Here is a 23,892-nt window from a genome sequence, read left to right as displayed (position 1 = left end):
GGAATGCCTTTCTATCTCAAAACCCTGGAGGCAGTCTCCATCAGAACAGAGTCCAAACAATTTCTAGGGAATGGAAAAAGAATGGTCTGTGTTCTCTGCACTTGTGGATCTTTATGTGTATGCATGTTCAACTGACGGCTTACATGGCATTACACAGCAGATCCCCAAGCCCCCTCCTAAAACAGCTTCAGTCTAAAACTTGTCAGGGGCGCCTCATTCAGCCCTGGGAGATGGCTGGTGTCATTGGTGCTTTCTGATATCAATCAAAGCCTGTGGGCAGTCGCTTTGGTAAAAGTGGTGCTGTTTGAGAAACTGCCAATCAAGCTGACGAAGAGAAGGGGCGGGCCTTGACAATCTCGCGAGCCTATGCTTATCTCCGGCCTTTGTGTTTGAAAATGTCTTAGTGTGGTCCCCATGCTCTGGAAGCCTAGGGACCCTGATGAAATCGTGAGCTTCCGGTGCTGGAGATGCAAGAGGACCGTGGAGATGGTGAGCGCTGGTGGCGAGGCTGCTCGGAGGGTTAGGTAGGAGGGACTCTGCGCTCCTAGGGGCGCCGGGCCAGGTCCTCTTGGCCTAGGGCGGAGCTGGCGGGCTGCACGGACCTAGTGTCCTCCGGTGCCCTGGAAGGGAGGAGCTGGGCAGAAACACGGAGTTTGCTTCCAGTCCCTTCCCCTGCTGCGGCCTCTCTGTGTCTGCAGCCAGCTTCGCAGACTGCTGGAGATGGTCTGAAGGAGCATCAGAAAATCCAGTTCCGTGGCGGAGGTTCCTGCCGGAGAGCAGCTGGGCTCCAGATTCTTCCTCCTCCCAAAGTTTTCCCCTGAGCGTTCTGAATGTACCGGAAGTAGGAGCTCAGATCCTAAACCCTTTACGCAGCCTTCGGGGCCTAGGTCTGGTAATTAAATCCTAAATCCCAAATATGTGTGTCATTCCCAAACAGTTGTATTTTATCAGACAGCTTTTGTCACTATTTTCTCCAGATAATAAATGGTACTTTATTATAGATAATAAATGGTTCTAAAGTTTTTTATGTTAGTATATATTATACATAGTAATGGGTGATGTCATTACGACATTTTCATACACGCTAATGTATTGTGAACATATCCTCCATCACTTCTCTCCCGTCCCCTCCCACTAGTCCCCTCTTCCCTAGTAGTACTACTTTCATCTATTTTTTAGTGAACCAATGAGCTTCATTAGGGTTATTTACTCAGAGATTATTTACCGGAGCCAGGGCATTTAATTGGTGGCAACACTAGTAGAGAAAATATCTCAATCCCTTATCAACTGTAGCCTGCCCCCAAATCCTCAGGGAGTGGCAAGGCCTCATGGCCCCTCCCCCACAAGGGATCGACAGGTCCTTCTGCGCATTTAATCACAGCCACTGACATTTTGGGTGCAAGGGTCGTGCCCTGCATGTGGCATAACTTGTGCTTGGCATTTTGTGGGATCTGTCATTTGTTTCTTAGCAGTTCCTCTTCCAACACCTTTTTTTTTTCTTTTTTGTAGTTGCTGTTTTTGATTTGATTTTGTGATCTCTTTTTATCTTCTAGGCAGTCTTCTCACAGTATTTTTGGATTGAGTTTTCCCCCTGGAGAGTTTCCATGGTGATGTGTCCATGCTCTGTGCTTTGGTTATTTCCTGCACCGGGGCTTGGCACCGAGCGTCCACGGCTGCTTTGTGCTAGCGCATATTGACCACTGTGTACTCTCCTTAGAAGACAGGCTGAGCTGTGGGGTGCAGTGAGGGAGCAGCTGGGTGCCCTGAGCCTCGAAGACTTTGATCTAGGAGGCCTTTTTGCTGTATGCGTGTCTGGGCTACTGAGGACAGTGTTGACAATGTGGTGGAGTAGTCATTTCTTCAACACTGGCTTTAATCCTTTTGTGACTACTTAGGTTATATGGTCATTCTGTTTCATGGTGTTTTTGTTTTTTTGTTTTTTTTAACAGCTGCACTGAATTTATATTTTAAACAATTCTATCCCAAGGTTTCCTTTCTAAAACACCCATGGCCACTGGAACACTTTTTTTTATTCTCTCATATGACATCTGTAGTTGCCCCTCCCTCCTCTCCCCTCTCCCCCTGACCTCCCTTCTCCCCCAGATCCACTCCTCCTCTGTTTCCCTTCAGAAAAGAACAGGCCTCCCAAGGATATCAGCAGAACATGGCATAACAAGTTACAATAAGGCCAGGCACAGACCCTCACATCAAGGCCAGATGATGCAATCCAATAGGAGGAAAAGGTCCCCAAAAGCAGGCAAAAGAGAGACAGCTCTTGCTCCCACTGTTAGGAGCCCCACAAGGACAGCAAGCTACATAACCATAACATATATGCAGCAAAGGACCTAGATCAAGCTCATATAAGCTCCCTGATTGTCACTCAGTCTCTGTGAGCCTCTATGAACCTTGATTAGTTGATTCTGTGGGCCATGGAACACTTACTCTTAAAGCTGGCCTGTCACCTGTTGGCTGTGTATTGAGTCACTAGTTCAGGTGATTAGAATCCATGCCATCAGGTGGCCACTGGTGGAATGCGTTCTAAAATTTCTTCCTGGAATGAACAGCAGTCGGTACTTTTGAAAGTTGTAGGCCATGGAAAATTTGTCCATCAGATTTGTCCAGAAGATTTACATGTGCTTGGTTCTCTTTCACCCAGAGCCTGGAGGTTCAGGATGTAGCCCAGTGGAAGGTGTTGACTTGGGTCCTTCACTCATGAAGAAACTGCTTCCAGGAAGAACTGGTAGACCTGAAGTCAGTACCGTGCAGCCAGCTTGAGGAGAGGGCCTGGGGAGTGGGAAGATCACACTCAGTCTTCCAGAAGCCTGTTATTGAGGAAGACAGGAAAGTTTAGAACTCAAGCATGCCTGGTCTACATGTGAGACTGCATCTCAAAGCAGTGAATACCTCACCCAGTCGGTAGTGAGGTGAGCGACCCAGTAGACTCTGGTAGCTGAGAAAGGAATAGCAAGTGAGCTCATTCAGATGTCTGACACAAGCGCTGCCTTAACCAGGTGTCCTAGTCACTGAAGATGCCCTTCCTTCATGTCAGCCCTGAAAGCGTCTTTCAAAACCTACATACTTTGTTGCATTTCTTTTCCTTGGCAGATGAACAAAAGTGAGATTAACCGACATGGGGCACCATGAGCACAGTAAAACAAGGGTTCCACTGGACCTCGCGTTATAAACCAGTGAATCCATTGAGTCTACTTATAGGACCATGAATTGCAAAGCTGCTGTACGACTGAGAAGTCTTAGCCCAGAAAGTGTGTCCAAAACAGAAAAGCTCCTTGATGGAATCCCATTTTAACTTTTCCCTTCCTATATATTCTAGCATCTTCTGTGGTCTTGTTCAACTGGGAGGCAAGAGGATGAGGTCGGTGGAATCCTAAAATCGAGTCCTGTGACTCCCAGCTCATTCTGTCTCTTAGGGCGTATGAACAGCCACATTGCCATTGTCAGAGACCTAGGGATCACGGTGTTTCTTACTCTTTCTTGTCATGCCTGCCTGGCCACCATTGACTTAGTCTTCATTATCTGTCCTGCACTATGATAGTGGAAGACATTGTTTTAGACCATGAGGGAAAGCTACAAACACCCTCCCCTCTTGCCTTTACCGCTCACGTGGATTTTCCATAAGGACATTTGGATTGCTGGAGCCGTGGGCTGGAGCTGTGGGCTTGCTCAGCAGCAGCTCTCTGAGACTTCGGTGTTAGCTTCCTGACTTGTGCTTCTCCATTCAGGGTTCTTGAATTCTTCCATCAGCTTCAGAGTCACAGTCAGTTCTACTTACTGTTCACTCTGTGGCCTGAGGTTGAGCCCCTGATGGCAGCAGTAGAGAACTTGCCAGCAAGGGGAGGCAGACATGGGTAAAGCGGGGTGTAGACTTTCCCCCTCGATTTATAAGTCCGGAGGACTCGCTTTCTGGAATACATCTGCCTTTAGATAGGGGTTGTAGCTGCCAATTTTGTCTGCAAACTCTATGTGTGTGATGTATCTGAGCTATGTTCTGATCTAGGCCTACATCTTAGTCTATGAAGAACTGAAGAAACACTAATAAAATGTCTATTCACTTGAGAATTTACCATGTGAGGATGGCCTTGATACCCATTGTAGGATCCAGCTGAGTAAACTGAAGCTTCTTGGGAAATCCCTGCTTCTTCCAAAGAACCTCCACAAATTGAGCCACTTCTCCCTATTCATGATATTGGTTTGTCAGAAACATGGATGGAAACATTGAATGATAAACTTACAAAATAAGCTAGTCTTATTAGCTGCATCTACCAAGCAGTCTCATATTCCTTAATAGCTGCCATTAGCAATTACAGGGTCTTTTAAATATGCATTACTATTATAATTGTATGTAGATAGATAGATTCTTTTATAATATGAATTACTAGTGTAATTGTATGTATGCAGATAGTTTTTTAATAATATGAATTACTAGTATAATTGTAGATAGATAGATAGATGATAGATAGATAGATAGATAGATAGATAGATAGATAGATAGATAGATAGATAGATACAGTAGGTAGGTAGGTAGATAGATTACATAATGGTTACAGAAGGGTTAAAAACCAGTGTTCAGAGGAACCTTATTGCAGCCAGAGACAAAAAGCTGATACATATTAAAAGGCCATGAAGATATTAGCAGCAATGGGGTACAGGCAGGAAACAGTTCATGCTGATTTTTGTAGGAGAGGAGGAATTCTCAGAGATCTCTAGTAAATCTGGTATACTTTATCATAGAAAGGAATTTCTCATTGAGCCAGTATGAAGCAAGCTTAGAAATTTGTTAGAAAGGGGGTTTCACATAGATTAGAGTGTGAAGGTGAATAGAAACAGGTTCTCAGAAGTGGGAAGATACACCCTTGTATGGAGGTAGAATTCTTTACCGTCTCCAATAATCGCTGTCCACTACACAGTTATAAGATTTCGGCACGTTCTGAACTTGCATCTCAGAGGGTTGCTGAAGAAAAGATCTTGGGCTAGTTCCTGATGTGCAGTTGATGACATTGTAGTTTATGAAGCAGAACCCTTAGGCACGAGGATTGCCTGAATAGTTCAAGTGTTTTTAAGTGAATAAAAGTTCATAGTCTTGTGAAGTTCTCAGAAGACTCCTGGAAAGGTCTCAGGCCCTATTTGGAGGTTGGCTGTATTTAGGTCTTCATCATTGTTCATTGCTGTTTCGATATTTTATTTGAAGTGTTCATATATAGAAGAAATTGTGTCTCTATGAAAGCAGCTTTCATAGAAAATTTTATTTTGTTGGAATTTGTGGCTTTTATCTGAGTAGAGACATCAAGCAGACACCAGGAGAGGCTCCTTTGACTTTCCTTGCTCCCTCAATTTCCTCTTCTTTTCAGCTTGATATTAGTGAACCCTGTAGCAGAACTGCTGGAGAAACCAACGAACCCTGCTATGGAGACATGGCTCCTTCTTGCTAAGAAGCAGGATTATGCATGAGAGCGAAACTGACTTGAGTTGTCTTGTCATGGAGTAGGGACCATAGAGAACAAACCTGTTAACCGCCTGGGGTTCTTTGGCGATCCCTTGACACCTATACTGAGTAGTCCTGGTGGCATTCCCACGCCAGTGTTAGTTGTCTTTTTGATGGGTTCCAGGTGAGGGTGTATTATGCTGGTTGATCTGGATTTCTGCATTAGTTCTCAGGCCTGGTTTTTCTCATGTACTATTACCATGTTCATTGAGCAGTATAATTTATAATCTACCTTATTAAATTTATAGTTGATAACCTGGGCTCATAGGAGCTCACAGAGTCTGAACTACATCCAGGGACCAACCTAGACAATCTATATATGTGTGACACTTGCATTGTTTGACCTACTTGTGAGACTCTTCATGGGAGCAGGGGCTGTTCCTAATACTTTAGCTGACTTTTGGGAACCTATTTCTCATACTGGGTTGCCCTGCCCAGCCTTAACACAAGGGGCGGTGCTCAGTCCTACCGAAACTTAATATGCTATGTTTTATTGATATACGTGGGGGGGCTTCCCCTTTCTGAACAGAAATGGAGGAAGAGTGAATTGGGGATGTGGGCAGAGGGGAGGTAGGGGAAGGGACTGGGAGGAAAAGAAGGAGCGGAAACTGTTCGGAATGTAAAATAAATACATTTAATAAGAGCAGTTAGCAGTCTTTGCTTCATGGTTGGTCTACAGATGAGCTGCAGAATCATTTGCTTTTGTGTTTTCACTCAAAGAGGAGCTACTCAAGACAAGACACAGCGTGGGGGCCTTTATTCTACACATTGTGTAGTGACTTAGAGGAGCTTGATGCCGATGCCTTATCTCGCCTCCTAAAGTAGCAGGTCTTTACCCTGGGGGAATTCCATTCTCGTGGACCAACCCACCTCCTGATTGTACACATATGTACTTTGTTATAACCATGCCGTCACTGGATATTCAATACAGGGAGGCTTCTGGTTCTCCTCCTCTTCTCAGTCCTTTCCTTCCCTTCCTATCTTTTAAATTTCTATTTGTTTGTTTGGCTTTTTTGTTCCAGAGTTGGCGAGGAGTTCTTTGCAGAGTGTCAGGTGGAAATGAGATCCCCCCCCCCCCCATTCGTGTTCTTACATTCTCTTTCAGTGGTGATTCTGAGTTTCTGAAAGGCAGTGAAGGTGATTAGATCTTCATGAGTTTGCTCATTTATTTCTCAGCTTATTTTGCATTGTATTTAGGGGTCTTTTAAGAGGGTTCATGATTAATATGGTAAGCATAAATGAATAAATTTCAGCCTCTGAGAACTATACCTTTCAGAAATAAAATTAGACATTTTAGTATATGTGGATAAAAGTATGACCTTAGTGCCATCTACTTTCAGTGGCCATGGCCTCTATTTTCTGACGCAGTGACTAAAGGCATAATGTTACACAGGTGTGCGTGAAGCCAGAGTTCTTGCTGAATTCTCACTGCATGTGTTGTTAAACCAAGCCTTTGCTGGTCTCATGTACAGAAGAGTGGGGGGTTCACCACATTCCTTGAACTAAGCATGTCGTTTTCCAGTTGTATTTGGTGTTTACGTCTGAAGGAAATTGGCTAAGAAGGTTTAAGATGTGTCTTTGTTTTTAACATATTGTCATCTACACAGTTCATGCTACAGAGCTGCTTAATCAATTTGTGGGATAAATTACCAAAAAACCCTCACACTGTTTACCTAAGCAGTGAGCCTTTTGTACTGAGCCACATTCATATCTGACCTAGCACAAAATATGATCCACAGATTGCACATGTTCCTCACGTAGGTGTCACAGAAAGGATATGATCACAAGCTCAGCAGTGGTGGCTCACGCCTTTAATCCCAGCCCTCGGGAGGCCAGAGGCAGGTGGATCTCTGTGAGTTCGAGGCCAGCCTGGTCTACAGAACAAGTTCCAGGACAGGCTCCAAAGCTACAGAGAAACCTTTCTTGAAAAACCAAAAAAAAAAAAAAAAAAAAAAAAGAAAGAAAGAAAGAAAGAAAGAAAGAAAGAAAGAAAGAAAGAAAGAAAGAAAAGGAGTATGGTCATTTGCTTTATAAATAAAATATGTGTACAGGTCTTTACCGTCAGTTTTATCGGCTTACCTGGTAATACAGACTGTTTGGAATTATATTTAAGACAAACTTACAATGCTACTTAATTTTATTCTACACATTGGGTGTAATAGCATTTGTCCTCTTTTATAGATAGTCAGTCTTTCAGAACATTTAAATAATGAATTTATCAGAAGACTTTATTTGTGCTTGCTCCTTGTAAATAATTATCTTAGTTCGTTTTTTATTGCTGTGATAAAACACCATAACAAAAGCAGCCTGTGGAGAAAAAAGATTTCGCCAGGGACCAGCTCAGGGGAGCCACTCAGACCGCGGAAGAAGCAGGGTCTTGGTACACAGGAAGGCACAAGTTCAGTGAATGACAGACAGACACACACACACAAGAGAGTGGTTAGAATCTGCTGTGATTTTACTGAATTCATGTTTTCATTATATAGTATTCAAACAAAGAACAAGTCAGAAGGTCATGTATCATTGGTTGGCACTGTATGAAAGCTTCTTTTAGTCACATCAGCGATATTTAAGAAAAGTATATTATCAGGAACAGGTGTTAGACATAAAGCATCCTTAGAAGAGGAAATCTTGTCCTTGGGAATGTAAACCTCAGACAAGTGGTTTCATCTTATGAATAGAAAGTTTCTGTCTCATTATCGCTATCATGGCCATTCCTCTTCCTAACCCTTTATTTCATCTAGTGACCAAATATACCTAATCAGTTCTCTGCACCTGCTGAAATATACTTTTTAGTACCTTCTTATGCAGCAGACACCGTGGGGGTTGGGATCTAGCAAGCCTATCCATAAAGTTCAGAGTATAATATAACAGTCTTTGTCCATCAACATTAGCCCATCTATTTCCTTGCTCATCATACATCCCGTGTATGACAAGGGTTCTGCTGTAGTCTTATACATTCCCATACTGTGCTTCCTATCCCAGAGCTGTTCCTGAAGAGATAATCCTTTTCTTGTAGATGTGTAGAATATCATTATTAAAAGATTGTGCAAAGCCCATATCCCGCATAGCCAGCTAATCGAGAAACCCGTCTATGCCTCAGCGGTGGCTAATACCGGGGCCATCTGCCATTGACCTCCAGGAAGCCTAGTCCCATACGACACGTAGCTCCCATCCAGCATAATGACATATGTCTTGTCACGCAGACAACACTGGAGTTGGTGTGGCAGGATTTATTTCAGGTTATAGTTTCTGACAGGAGCTGAGGCAGGAGGAAGCTGTAAGTGGGAACTGAAGCAGAAGCCTTGGAGGAGTGCCGCTTACTGGCTTGCTTCCCATGCTTGCTCAGTTTGCTGTCTTTATAGCTCTGAACTCCCAGCTCAGAAGTGGTAACACTGCACAGTGGACCGAGCCTTTCCGCATCAACCGAGAACATACTTCCACAGACTTGCCTACAGACCAATTGTATGAAAGCATTTTTCTCAGTCGAAGTTAAGCCTTTCCGGATAATCTGATGTCAGCCAGCACAGCTTTCCTTCATCCCACGTGAAAACATACTCCTTTATTCATAGGTAGTAGTGCTGGAGTCTCTTGTCTTCTTGCATCTTTCCTAAAACTTTTCTGTCACTTTCTCCTGTTAATTTGTTTGCATGACAACTGATTTTATCTTTTGTTAAAAATACTGCCTCCAACCCAGGACATATAGAGAGACATGGGAAGTAGGAGGGAGGGAGGGGCTTAGAAAGATTCACAGGACATGCCAATTTAGATTGAGGAAGGAGAGAGCGGAAGTCACTGGTCACTTCTTTGCCATTTCTCTGAGCAATCAATTTGCCCCCAAAAAACTACTACCTCCGTATATTAATTGCCTTTCTTTGCACCCACTACATATCTTTTCTCTGAGGTTATGTTTTATATTTCTTTTCTACAATTTCATGGACTTTTCTGAATTTCCATGCAGTTCAGTTAACTGTTCTCTTCCTTCTGGCTTTCAGTTTTCTTAGATAAAAATCTTACAACACAGGAAAGTGCATTCATTTTACAGCTATATCCTCAGAGCCCTATTTCATCATCCTGGGACCCAAGGCTCCATTTCAGAGTCTTTCCCTGGTTCACGGAAATTGTGAAGATGCTGTTCTTCTGGATGCTTTCTTTGTGAACTGTTAATGAAGCAGGCTCCCTGCGTGCCCTCATTTCTTCTTTTGAATATTATTGCCAAGCAACTCTACTTTTCCATGAATTTAATAATTGTTCATTTTGAGTGGTGGGCATTTTTTGTTTTTATGGGTTAAAACAAGTAGGCATTATGAGATAATTTGGCATTAAATTTCACTATACCACCGTCAACCTCATTGTACATCACTGATACCTGACTTCCTCCTTTCTAACATAGCTGGACCTGGCCTAGGCATTCCCCCTTCCCTGAGACTGGAAGTGGACACTGAGTGTGTAATTTCCTGTATACATTTGTGACCCAGTGTTCAAAAGGAAGATGCTTGGAGAGTCGCTGACCCGAAGGGGAAAAGATAACTGTATCAGACACTAGGAACCTGGTTCTGCCAAAACGCAAAGGTCCTCTTGTAATGGGTAATGCTGGTGTAGAAGGTCTGAAAACTTGTCATAATGGTGCCATTCAACGAAGGATTTGATCCCATCTCCTGTCATCAGACTGATGGGAGTGGGGTCTCCAGATCAATCTGACTCTAACATCAGAGGGAGGACTACCCAGTCAAACAGAGAGGATCCTCTGTTAGCTTCACAGGACTCTTGTCTCTCTCAGTCTGCTGGAGCTTGAACAGTGTCCAGATTCCCAGAGACAACATGTAGTGACGTGAAGCTTGTTGGACCAAGCTAACGTGGCGCAACAGTGAAAGGAGCCGGTCATTGCATAGTTATCTCCAGTTAGGGGATCTGAGTGTTGCAGGTGAAGCTTGGCCCTTGCGCCCCTCTGTAATGTGTTGCAGTAGCTGAGATGTCTGATGTGGTAGGTCGAATGGTGATGTGCCCCCATGGGCTCACGTGTTTACATGCTTAGTCCTACTTAATGGACATGGTGCTTCCAACATTGATATTTGTTTTGTTTACGGCTTCTTTCAACCTGTTGGATGCTTTCAGCAAAAGATCACAACACACCTATGCACACAAAAATTATTAATGGATCAAGGATGTGAGAAATACATAATATAAACAATGTATTGAGCTTGGACATAAAAGCTGATAAAGTGAAATACAAGGCCTGAAAAGGCTGGTTACCTTGTTTTTATAAAGGCAGGGTAGACTTAAATGGGTAGCAAGTTGAACTTATACTCCTAAATCATCATTTCTCAAGGCATGTTACTGACTTGCTTGCAAGAAAGTTTAGTCTCTTTGAAGGTAAGATATATTTTCTGGAAAAATATTTTAGTACAATTGGGCACAACTATGTCTCCCCAGATTGTGTGATTTCCACAGGAAATGTTATCAAGGGAGAATCCATAGGTGTTGACTCTCGCCAACCTATGCAGATCTGTCTGCGAGACCTGGAATCTGATCTGAGGACCCGAAAGAAGCCGGGAGGGAGTGTGGGACAGGACATGACTGTGGTTTAACGCTGTAGACAGCCTTACTTCAGTTTCAGTGTGCTTTTCTGCATGAATGTAACAAACCAGTGATCCAAGGAAGGTTGTTTGAGTTCAGAAAGACATTTAAATAATGATGAGTAAGCACATAGTGAATAGTGACAGAGCAACCCTTTCCAGAACTTTCTCAGGACAGACTCATTTAAACAATGCTTGGAACTTACTATAGATTTTATCTGGGAAAGCACAAAAGCAAGGCAGAAGGCCCTACCAAGATTCAGGGTACAATGACCAGGTAGGTTCTATAGCTATGTTCTGACATCCAACAAAATTAGTCTTAAACGTGACTATAAATGTTTGTCACAGAAGGCATGAAATAACGTCCGAGAACAGTCCAGGGAACAAGATGCACCTGAGGTAAAGGCCCTCTGCTCTACCTTTCTTCCTGGAGCCTCTCACAGCTCCCCAAGGCATTGTTTGCCATGGGCCATTCTTCTGACCAGTCGTCCTCCATATATGGCATATGGGGTTTCTGTGGGTGGTGTTGAGGTTCTAGCTGACTTGAAGCCCTAATTTCAACACAAGGATGACCCCTTTGGGGTCTTTGAAATTAATAAAAGCAAAAAAAAATGTCAAATCTAAGAATCTGTTCCCCCAGCCTATCTCAGCTGACAAACTAAAGCCCTACGTGACCTTTCCGACTCTTCCTTCATTATTGTATCAGAAGTGAGTAGAATAGAAGAAAGTATTTATAAATCCAAAGTAGAGGTGAAACTAAGATATTTTTGGTTTTAGTGCTTACTAATTATAATTTATTCTCTTTTCTACCATGAATTTGCTAGACTTCTTGGGCGAAATAATTTCAGATGTAATTGAGTCTTAGCAGTAGCTACAGTATCAAGAATAGAGAAGATCTTTTATTTCAGATTCATCAGGCGAGTAAGGTAGAGGGATTGTTGCATCACAGACCTTCACGAAAGCATTCTTGGAAGATTTGTGATGGTCACTGCTTTGCTGTTCTCTGTACTTGGTGATTTTTTTATACTAAATTGTATGGGAGTTAACTTTGCAAATCCTATTCATTTACACATATGATGGATTGTTTATTGAATTATTTATCTTTTCCCATTACAAAGAATGTTATATCTCTAAAAAGGATAGAATAACATTATTTTCATTTGAGATGTGAAATTTAAGTGCTTCAAAAGTTTGTCTTTTGAATAGTTTGTTGCAACACTGAATATTTTGTCATTTAAAGCTGTGGATATACTTAGAAAGCACAAGGCTGAGGTTCAGAACTTGAAGCTAAAGATTTCCAGGGAAGAAAGACAGATTCCTAGGGGAATGTGTCTTCGGTTAGGGACTGTGGAGCCCTGCATTCAGAACTCGCAAACCTTTGCTTCTCCACCTTTCTTACTTCTGCATAGTGTCATTCTGGTTGTTGTTATTTTAAGCTACTCACTTTTCTTCTAAGTATAGAACATGTTTTGAAGTATTAAATAGACATGGTGCAGTAAGTTTTCATTTTATTCCACCTCAATATCACATATACACATTTTAGCACTTTTTATTTTTAGCAAAAGAAACAGCAGTAAGCGAAAGAATTTAAATTAATGCGTGTAATACAAAACAATAAATAAAAAGCTGTAGCTTTTATTGTGGCTTTACATCCTTAAATATGTTCTCAGTGATAGTATATTGAAAAAAGAATCTTCTTTAAATAGAATATAATTCAGATTTGCACAAGTTGGCCTCTAGCAACATGGAGTTAAGGATGGCCTTTAATTTACATTCTCCTGTCTTCACCTCCCAAGTGCTGGGGTTAAAGGTCACACACACATACACATACACACACACCCCTCTGGGTAGACAGTGCCAGGAAGTCAGCTCAAAACTGTGTATATGCTAGGCACACTCAACAGACTGAACTACATCTCCAGACCCATTTTCTCATGTTTGTGTTCTCGTGTGTGTGTGTGTGTGTGTGTGTGTGTGTATGTTTGAATCTGTCCTCAGGAGGAGCCTGGGCCTTATGTGTAATAGCCAACAACCTGTCACTGGGAAATGCACCCAGTCATAGTGTATTGTTTTGAATTTATAGCTACCATTTTTATGTGTAGAAATAAAATATAAATATTATTTAATCAGTTTTGTTTTGCTTCCTTCTGAACACATTTCATTCCCAATCTCATGTGGAAACTGCTTGAAGGTTATTTTAGTTATTTTAACTTTGTTTCCATCTGAAGCTTAGAACAGGGACATTTGGTCAGAACCTAGGCTTGACCACTTGCTATGTATTTGAAAAATGATGTCGAAAAAAAGAAACATAAAATCATTCCCATTGAAGATAGTTTTAAATAATCAAAAAGATTATTCTTGCTTTACTTCCTATTGTAATAAAATGCATAATTACTTTGACAGTCAGATTTACCAGTGAATTCTCCACTAATGTTCTACTTCATGGTTGCTAATGAACAGCCCTTGGACACTGGCATCAGCATCTCTACTGAGCCTCGTCCTCAGAAACCCTGACTCCAGTCCAGAACTCCCAAATCAGAATCCATGTAATTTACTATGACTTTCTCACCTAAGAAATATATACAGTGTTGTATACAGTAGTTTATATAGTGCATATTTTGATGCTTTACTTTGGCATGTTAAAGGTCATAAAGTTAGAGTGTTTACACTGGTTTAGCAGAGCTATGACATACCTAAACTCGGTTAGGTAAGATGTAGGATATTAATGTGATATAAACCGCGCCTTACTAAACAATTTCAACAGCCTGTGTCAACACCAGTTATAACTGTCTTCTTGGGTGATACTAAAACTCTGATCAGCTTGCTATTTATTTCTTTTGTTCATTTTTATTTCAGGACCAGTTGACATTCAGCGATGTGGCCATTGATTTCTCTGAAGATGAGTGGGAATGCCTGGACCCTCCTCAGCAGGCTCTGTATAGGGATGTGATGTTAGAGAACTACAGAAACCTGGTCTCTGTGGGTGAGGACAGAATCCCGGCAGAGCTCCCAACACACTGCCAGCATTTAACGACTTTCCTTTCAAAAATGTCTGCTGTGGCCTGTGCTTTTCGTGACCAATGCAGATCTGTGCGTTACAGAATAGTTGTAGGCGTAGAGTGTTCCCATTATTCTTGTCGTTGTCCCTTTCCTCTTTCCGTAGACCATATACAGCCTAACTTTAGTTTAGTGGTGATTGCATCGTTTCTACAGCATGTCACATTCTGGTCTACATCTCCTCTTCAGCTTCAATTTGATGATAGTCAGAGGTAGAGCTCAGTATTTGCAAACTGAAAATATGGTCTCATATGCCTTTTGGGAATCACACTTGGACTAGTATTGTTCTTAAATTCTCTACCAAATCTTCTCTTTTCTATTGAGCACAGAAGTGAGACAGATAACCTGATAGAAGCAATCCTAGCATATGTCATGTTCTCTTTTCTAATCATCAGCTCTTACTGTCTCTACGTCATGCATGGTTACCCCTCTGGAAACAAACAAAAGAGACCTAGGATGTAAAGTAGGTAGGGAGGAATGGATGAAGCAGGGGACACAGTTGAGAGATGCAAAGATCAAGGCGCAAGCACACTAGAAGTTGGTGTGATGCACTGTGTGCACATTCCAAATTAATTTTATCTACTATGCAAGGGGAGTTGGGTTGCTATCCCCCCTTAACTGTTATGAATAATGTTGCAGTTACAGTGGAAATACATCTTCATTTGGCCATCACCTGGGTTTTACCACACTCCTGATTTCCATAAGTCTACCTGTTTAGCCTAATGTCAGGAGAAAACCATTTTGATCATTGTTACTTTTAATATACTTTGTGCTCAGGAAACCTGATGGCTCCTAATTTTTTCTTAAGAGTGTTGAACTCTTCATTAGCATCATAGATTCATCTGATTTTTTTGAATTGCTATAGGTATTTCTGCTAAAAAATAATTTTCAGGTTTTGATAGAAATTAAACGAATTCTCTAGATTATGTTGGATATAACAGTCATCTTAATTTTATCTTCTCTTCTGTAATAGTACCATAATCATGCATATGTCCTTTAAAGGACCCATAGTTTTAGGTTTTCTTATTTCTCTTCCATTGTTGATGTCTATGTATTATTTCATTATAGTTAGAAATACTCTGTTAGGACTTGTGTTGTATCCTACCAGGTAATCCAACTTAATATTTGTTTGTGTCTGTAGGTCTTGTTTTTATAGTATTTTCAGGATTTGTTTCCTAATTAGTTCTCCATGTAGCTTTATTTTATAATACGAAAAGTAGGGTATGAAGTCAGTGTTATTGTGGTGCTTTCAGTGTCTTGCTGCAGGTCTCAGTGTTCACACCCTATGTCTGAGAAGTGGGAAGTGTGTTGTATATGTGTTTATTACAGTTGCGCTCCCCTAGAGAAATGGCCATTTGTGTTTGTCTTAATTAGGGTTTCTATGGCTTTGATAAATATACCATGACCAAAAGAAGTTTGGGGAGGAAAGGGTTTATTTCGGCTCACAATTGCATATCACAGTCCATCACTGAGGGCAATGAGGGCAGGAACTTGGAGACAGGAAAAGCCTGCAGAGTAGTCCAGCTCACTGGCTTGCTCCCCATTGCCTGCTCAACCTGCTTTCATATACACCCTAGGGCCACCTGCCAGCAGTAACACCAGCCACAATACGCTGGCTCTCCTACATCAGTCATCAGATATGAAAATGCTCCCCCAGGCTTTTCCATAGCCAATGTTATAGAGGCATTTTCTCAATTGAGGTTCCCTCCTCTCTCTTCTTGGAAGACTCTAGCTTCTGTCTAGTTGGAAGAAGCAAAAAGAGGAAAAAAAAAAAAAACAAAACCTTGACAGCATGGTTATTTTCTTTCATTATCACATAACTGTTTTTTACTGAAAGTGTATACTTTTATAACATAGTTATGGCCATGCCCACTTTCTTTGTTCTCTTAATTCATGATTTTTAGCATACCTGAATCCTTACATCTAAAACAGCCTCCTATGATACAGCATAATTTTCTTTTTTTCTTGTATGTACTAATGACAATATAATTTCCAGTCCATGCAAGTTTCCTTTGCAGTTACATTTCCCTTTCCTGTGATATTATTAATAAGAGTTGTTTTATTTAGAGTGTGTCTGGATTTACTAACAGAGATTTATGATAAAGCTTTTGCTTTTATCTTTTAAATTCTACTCAGAAATTAAAAGTGTGTTGTACATCCTCGTAAATCCACGGAATTCTGTTGCTCTGTATTTGATTTTCCACGGAGCTTTAAATTTTTTTGTTTGTGTTACCTCCTAACAATAGGGCAGTCCAGTGGAGATGGTCGTTTAGAGTGTTTATATATCCTTGGGTGCAGTTCTTTTCCTTTGAAGGATGGGTTGGCTGGGTGGTATGTTTTAGATTTTACCTCTCCTGCACGTTCACTGTGTTCTCCATTTTACGTCTGCATTACAATGCTTCTCTTAAATGCTCCTCTGAGGTCACAAGAGCAGCATCACTTTTACTGCTCTCAAGATATCTCTGTGACTTGTGTGTCATTTTCACTCTCTTTCTTTCAGCCTGAAGCAGCTAATTAAGTCACTTGAATTCTGATGTGTTTCCTCATCATATTTCTAGTTTTTCCACCATTATCGCTTACTAAATTTGTCTCCTATATTATTTTCTTATGGTGTCTATTTCTTTGTATTCTTGTTTTCTTAATTTTAGTGTTTCGTGTGTTTTATTTATCCATTATCTTTAGATGGTTGTTTTGTTTACATAATTCATAAATCAGTTTTTAAATGATGAGTTTGCAGTATTTTTCATGTTCTTTCCACTGAGGCATCACCTTGTTTCTTTGTGTACTGTATTAACATTCATTGAAACTTCCCCTTTGAAAAAAGAATCAGCAATGGATTATAGCAGTCATGGGGGTGAGAGCATGTTGGCACCTTGAAACCATAAAAAACAAATGTGCCTTTGTTCCAGCAACCCCAGGGACTAAATATTTTGGCAAACAATATTAAATCACTCTATTGAGAATATCACCAGTAATGCAGCATGATTTGAAGTTACCAAAATAAAAGTTAACTTTAGTACAAGTGAATAATAGATCATTTAGGGGATGGAGAGAGAGCTCAGTGTTTAAGGACACAAACTGTCTTGCTGAGGACCAAAATTTGGTCCCCAGCACCCACACTGAGCACCCACAGCACAACTGCCTGTAACTCCAGCCTCAGAGGGATATAATGCCTCTGACATTCACAGGATGCTGCACTAATATACACATGAGCATGTGCTCACACATGCACGCACACACACACACACATTTAAAATGATTAAAATATTTTATAAGATTATTGGGTCCATATGCACAGTGGTTTAATGTTGAGCTATATAAAAGAGAAAATCTTATTTTCTGCCACATGGGTAAAAGTGCAAGACATAAAATGAAATCAAGCAGACACAGGAAATTAACATCTTAATGTGCAATTTGTAAAGTTAATTTCAGAAATAAAAAGAGGCTGTCAATTTAGGAGGGTGCTGAAGTAGTAGTGATCAAAGGTGAAAAAACTTATTAAGATGAGCATAAGGCTATGAGACCATAAGCTGTTTCCTAAAGATCTAAAATTAATTGGGGGGAAAAGGATAGGCATAAGAACATCCAGAATTTTATAGATCATGAGTATATTTAATATATTTTTGAGAAGTACTAAGGAAATAGATAGGAAGTGTCTAAGTATAAAACTTATAACTATATGAAATGATAGATGAATGATGTGTTAGGAAGATAGATTTAGTCATTCCAACATAAATATATACTTAAAATAGCATGGTGTACATGATGAGTAAATTAAATTTATTTTTCAGTGAAATTGATAAGCACCAGTAATTTGTTTTATATTTAAGAGTTACTTTTTTCTCTACAGGATGTCTTCATCATGCTTTTGATTACTGAGGACTTTGAAACCTGTTTTAAAACATCTGTTATATGGAACTGTATCTTTATACATATTTCATTAACTACCACGGGCTCTCTACCTCTGATGACAGTTTGGAGTACCAAAACAGTATTTGTTTTGCCATTGGTCTCAGTTATAGAAAACTGTCATGTCAAGTACACCTTATATCTCCTGCAGTCTATCATTGGAGGGAGCCAGGTTTCAGACAGCCCCTATTTAAAAAAAGCCTCATTTTATTTTCTCCTGATGGAGGTTTGAATTTCTCTAATTGGCTGTGCTGTAGAGGGAAAAGAGGAGCTGTGGTTGACAGAAGTAACAACTTTGCCCCCAGCTACAATCAAACTGCTCTTGATTTTGTGATTACCTGGGGTGTTGTGATTTCTTAACTGGTTATGGAGTGTACACATGTTCAAGTTGGTCAATATTTTATTTTTCTAAAGTTTTTATACAAGAGAGTATTGAGAACCTTTGATCCTGTGGTTTCCCACTGATGTTCCAATCTAGTATAACTTTACATATATTTATAAACTACAACCACCAGAATCTATTAAGTTAATTTGTTTGTTTTTATTTATTTCAGCTCTTTCTCATCATTTTACCCAGAACTTTTCACCAGAACAGATCCTAAAATATTCCTTCAAAAAAGTGACTAAGAGAAGACGTGGAAGTTATGGCCTCAAGAGTTTGAGAAATCAGGCAAATGTAGATGAGAATAAAGTTCAGACAGCCTGCCATGGTGAATATAACCCATTCGTGATCACTAGCAATAGCAAAGATGTCATTGACAACAGAGATCAAGAACAGAAAACGGCTATGAAAAAAACTCCCGCTAGGACAGGTACTTTTAATGAGCCATGCCTCTATAAACAAAAGTATCCATGGGAAATTTTTCAATATAACTTACCTTTGAAAAGATGTTTTGAAGATCTGAAAGCAGGAAATCTCTTTCACTCAAGCATTTCCATAGACAAAGAATTGAGAGACAGAGAACTGATCTCTAAAGTTGATCAAGTAGAGGTTTCCTGTCCTGACAGATCCCTACTCTTCAGCCAGCAAGGTGACCTTTCCTATGGCCAGATGCACAATTCTGATGGTTGTGGACTACTTGCTACAGACCTATTACTGCATAGCCAGAATCCAGATACAGGTATTTGGAAAGCCACACACATGTGTAAAGAAACCAGCAAAGCTTGCAGTAACGGCTCTACACTAGATGATTGCAAGGATATTGTAGAGAAATCTGGTCAGTGTGACAAAGTACACAATAACATTGACTATGGCTCAAGTCCCACCAACCAGAAGTGTACTCTGTTTCCAAAGAACCTTTTCAATTGTGAAAATTTCTTTACCCAATGCTCAAAGCTTGCCATTCAGCAGTGTAACTATATTCAAGATAATCATCACAAGCATACAGATTGTGACACAATGTTTAATCAAACTTCAAACCTCAAACCTCAAAAACATAAAAATCGGTATGCCCAGAAGTCCTACAAATGTAATGAATGTGGCAAAGCCTTTAAGTATTGCTCAAGTTACAGTAAACACAGCATAATTCACACAGGAGAAAAACCATACAAATGTAAACTATGTGGAAAATCCTTTACCCAATGTGCAAGCCTTAAGAAACATCAAAGAATCCACACTGGAGAGAAGCCCTACAAATGTGAGGAATGTGGCAGAAGCTTTAACCACTGCTCAATTCTTAGTCAGCACCAGAGAATCCATACAGGAGAGAAACCCTACAAATGTAAGCAATGTGGAAAGTCCTTTACCCAGTGTGCGAGCCTTAGAAAACACCAGGTAATCCACACCGGAGAGAAGCCCTACAGATGTGCAGAATGTGGCAAAGCTTTCACCCAAAGCTCAACACTTAGCGAGCACCAGAGAATTCATACTGGAGAGAAACCTTACAAGTGTGAACAATGTGGAAAGTCCTTTACCCAGTGTTCAAGCCTCAGAAAACACCAGAGAATCCACACTGGAGAGAAGCCCTACAAGTGTGAAGAATGTGGCAAAGCCTTTAACTGCCGTTCGTCTTTCACTAAACACAAGAGAATTCACACAGGAGAGAAACCTTACAAATGTAAGGAGTGTGGCAAAGCTTTCATCCATTGCACGAACCTTACTCAACACCAGAGAATCCATACGGGAGAGAAACCATACAAGTGCAATGAGTGTGGAAAATGCTTTAGTCAGTGTTCAAACCTTAGAAAACATCAAAGAATTCATACATGAGTGAAACAGCAAATGTAAAAATGTGGCAATTTATCCATAGTCCAGGGCTTGTTTAATGTCATATAATTAAAACTGGGTGAGTCCTGCGGAAGCAGTGAGTGTAGCAAAGTCTACAACTTGTCTGTCATTCACAAGTTCTTGGTATCAGAGAATTCATTCTTCTGCAGAGAGACCCTACAAATTAAGCAATATTAAGACCTCAAATGTTTATAATCCCGTGCTAGGCACCATCATCACTTTAGAAAGAAACACAAATGATGTTTTTTAATGTGGGAAAAATCTAAATTGTTACTCATCTCTTACTGAACATTGAATTCACACCTGAGACAAAAACTGGGAAATAATCAGAACCTGGCAAAGCCTTTTTAGTTTTTCAACCCTCACTAAACACAAAAACCCACACCTGAGACAAACCCTACAAGTGCAGAAAAAGTGCCAAAGATTTTTACTATTTTCCACACCTTAATACCAGTTTATATTAGGATGAAGCACTATAAACATACCAAATGTGTCAAAGCCTTTAAATCAACATGCAAAGCATTTTAACATCAGGGAACACAGTAAAAATTTCAACTTTGTCCCGAATGCACAACTCAGAGAGCAGTAAAATACTTAATGTTCTGTGTACATGTAAAAGGTATGGCAAAACATATATATATATATATTGATATTGATATTAGAGTTCTACACATGTAAATAATGTAAAACCCTTTGTTGTTACTTCCAAGCTGCTAGATACTATTAATTGATCTGATAGAAGAAACCTCATGGTTCTCAAAGAACTACCAACAACTCACCCCTCGAAAGATATGGCTGTATTACATATTAAAAGTTTCTAAATATGCTCACTCATGGAAACTGGAAGCTCATTCTCACATACATGTCAGAAGAACAAGACCCATTTCTGAGTGTTTGTACTGTTTTTCCCAAAGACTAAGCACATTTTCCTTATTCCAGATAAAGTTCTAGGTGACAAACATTACTAATATATTCTTGGGTAAATAACCTCTATTGTTCATTTCCCCCAGGATCTTTAGTGAAAATGTGGCAGACTGGGAAGTTTCAGAGTATTGTGGACTGAACCTGCTGTCTGTCTAGAATAGGAGGGAGAGAAATACTCTTGAGGTTCTCCTACAGTACCAGCCTCCAAATGACCAGCTCCAATATAGGCATCTCGTTGCTGAACATGCAGTCCTTGTTAGACACACACGTCAAAATGAGATCAAATCTGAGGTCTTGGTGTCTCTTGGACACATCAAAAGGTGGTACCTACATGGCAGGTCAATACAAAATAGATCCTGCTGCTGCCATTGAAGTCAGTCATCCTAGTGGGATACACAGAGGTTCAGTCCACTGCAGAATGTAGGCATATGGCTGTTCTGGGTTAGTGCCGCCTGCAAGATTCACAAATGTGCTGTGGTGCCACCAACCTAACTGGGAAACCAGGAAGGACCACACGCTCCACGCGTCCACAGAAAAGGATGCCAGGGCAGCCCCCACACCTGAGACTTGACTCTAGCAGCTCAGGTAGTGATGGATAGGTGGGAAGTGGGGGTTGTTTTGAAGTGTGAAAAGCCACTTCAGCCGACCTTTTCTCACAGCAGTGCAGCAAGCATCAGAGCTGTTCGCATTTTCATCTAGAAAGACACTGGAGACAAGGGTACATGGAGGGGAGGATCAGATCAACTGGCCTAGCTAAACCCTGATGAATGATTGATATGTTGAATATGGCTGGGTAGAAAGGTTGAATGTGGTATTAAATAAGCCTCTAGGTTGGAGTAAGGCTACAAGGGTCCTTACCTGAGCCTCAGGTTTTGGGGCATTCCAAGAGGTGCCCAATCTATTTTGGGGACATTGCATGAAAGACCTAGTCTAGGTCAGAGTGAAAGGGGGTATCAGGAAGAGCCAGCCAGGCTTATCCTGGTGAAGAATGTAGAAATGGCTGGCAACGAGGTTGAATGTGACATGGGAAGGAACTATAGGTTGGGAGAGACAAGGGTCCTACAGGCTTTGAAGTTGTACAACTTAGAACATTCTCTCTCTCTCTCTCTCTCTCTCTCTCTCTCTCTCTCTCTCTCTCTCGAGTGTTGGGACACCTTCATTCTCCTACTGCTGTGCCTCCCTTAAGTTGTTTCTATTGGGGAATTTTATCACAGCAACACAACAGAAACTAATACAGGGTCCCTGGGTCAAGCATCCAAAACAAACAACAGAGTTCAAAGATATTTGGCTTTTTAACAAAAGATAATGATAATCTTTCACTATTCATAATTATGATTAACAGTCATAACAAATGAACTGTAGGTGGATTCACTTTAAACCCTTTAAAGTTGCAAAGCTTGAGAAACTTCCTTGCATAGGGTTTCAGGATTGTGTCTGCTGCCTGTGGTTCCTATTAAATAGTATTTAAGTAAGCCTAATATATGAATCCACTAGCATCAGTTCTAATAAGACTTGAAATGAGTGTGTGTGTTTGGTAGGTGTTTTCTGTTACATTTTCTAGCATCAGTAAGAATGAAGACAATGTAGAAACCCATTAGAAGGGATGGGGTAGAGGTGTGAAAAGTGTGGAGTCTGTTTATTTCAACTGGGAAGATTGAATTTTTCTTATTTTGTGTATGAGTGCTGGCTACATGTATGTATGTCCATCACTTGTGTGTCTAGTACCCACAGAAGTTGACAGGGAGTATTGCATCCCTTGGAGCTGGGATCACAGATGGTTTTGCACCACTATGTGGGTGCTGGGAATTGAACCCGGGACCTCTGAAAGAGTAACAAATGTTCTTAAGAACTGGGCTATCTCCCTAGCTCCTATGTATCTTTTAATAAAATATTGCCTATGTATTTATTCCTGATGACATTATTACGGCCATGGTTTACTATCATAGAGGGGTTTTTGTACCCATCTTGATATTCAACATTAAATCTTTTTGAAAAAGCAAACAAGAAATAGTTAAATGTGAAATAAAAATTAGCCACTTGCACTATTTCTTAACTCTGTAGAGAGAGAAGGCAATGTTTTTATATTCGTGAGGCAGTTTATTTGAAACACATTTCAGATAACCACTTATTCAATAATCAGACAGGAATAATGTAAAATGGGAGAAAAATAAAACAGTCATAGAAGCTATTTTCACTTGGCAAAATATGAATTTTGTGCTTATTTTGGACTAACGTATCGTTGGACACATTAATAAGGTTCAAAATCGATGGCTCCACATGTGCATATGGTGTATAGACATCCAACCGACTCAAAATATATGAAAGAAATATGTTCAGGATGAGGTATCTCAGTCCTCCATACGTGGAATCTCTAACATTAAAATAGAGCTGGGCCACTATACCTGTAACTGCTATCGCTCAGAAAAGATCAGTTAAGCAAGTGGAGTCTCATTCAAGACTGTGGTGCTACAGATGAGGGTGTTAGAACTTGGCCTCTCTATGGTCCAAGTAGTTTTGTAGTAAGTCATAATTTTCTGGAAGCTAAAGAAAGGAAAAGATTCTTTTTTCATAGTCTAAGAAGTCAATTTGAAACTGTTAGGTTCTCAGCTAAGAACATTTCTAGACCTGGGCTCTAGTATGAGTGGAAGCCAATGATAACAACTGAGAACTTTTTCTATATTAAATTTGAATTACACATG

The 23,892-nt window shown here is 40.5% G+C and overlaps 1 protein-coding gene across 1 annotated transcript; it reads left to right on the top strand.

Moving 5' to 3' along the window:
• The first annotated feature begins 375 nt into the window (after positions 1-375).
• Positions 376-23,111, top strand: LOC130883122 (zinc finger protein 708-like). Its single transcript, XM_057783355.1, has 3 exons — positions 376-489; positions 13,933-14,059; positions 18,597-23,111. The coding sequence occupies exons 1-3, from the start codon at positions 415-417 to the stop codon at positions 20,249-20,251; spliced, it is 1,857 nt and encodes a 618-aa protein (XP_057639338.1). The 5' UTR covers positions 376-414; the 3' UTR covers positions 20,252-23,111.
• Positions 23,112-23,892: the final 781 nt, after the last annotated feature.

This window comes from Chionomys nivalis, chromosome 10 (genome assembly GCF_950005125.1).
Source record: "Chionomys nivalis chromosome 10, mChiNiv1.1, whole genome shotgun sequence".
Lineage (NCBI taxonomy): Eukaryota > Metazoa > Chordata > Mammalia > Rodentia > Cricetidae > Chionomys > Chionomys nivalis.
The sequence above is the reverse complement of the archived record's forward strand: the minus strand, read 5'-3'. Positions and strand labels throughout refer to the sequence as shown.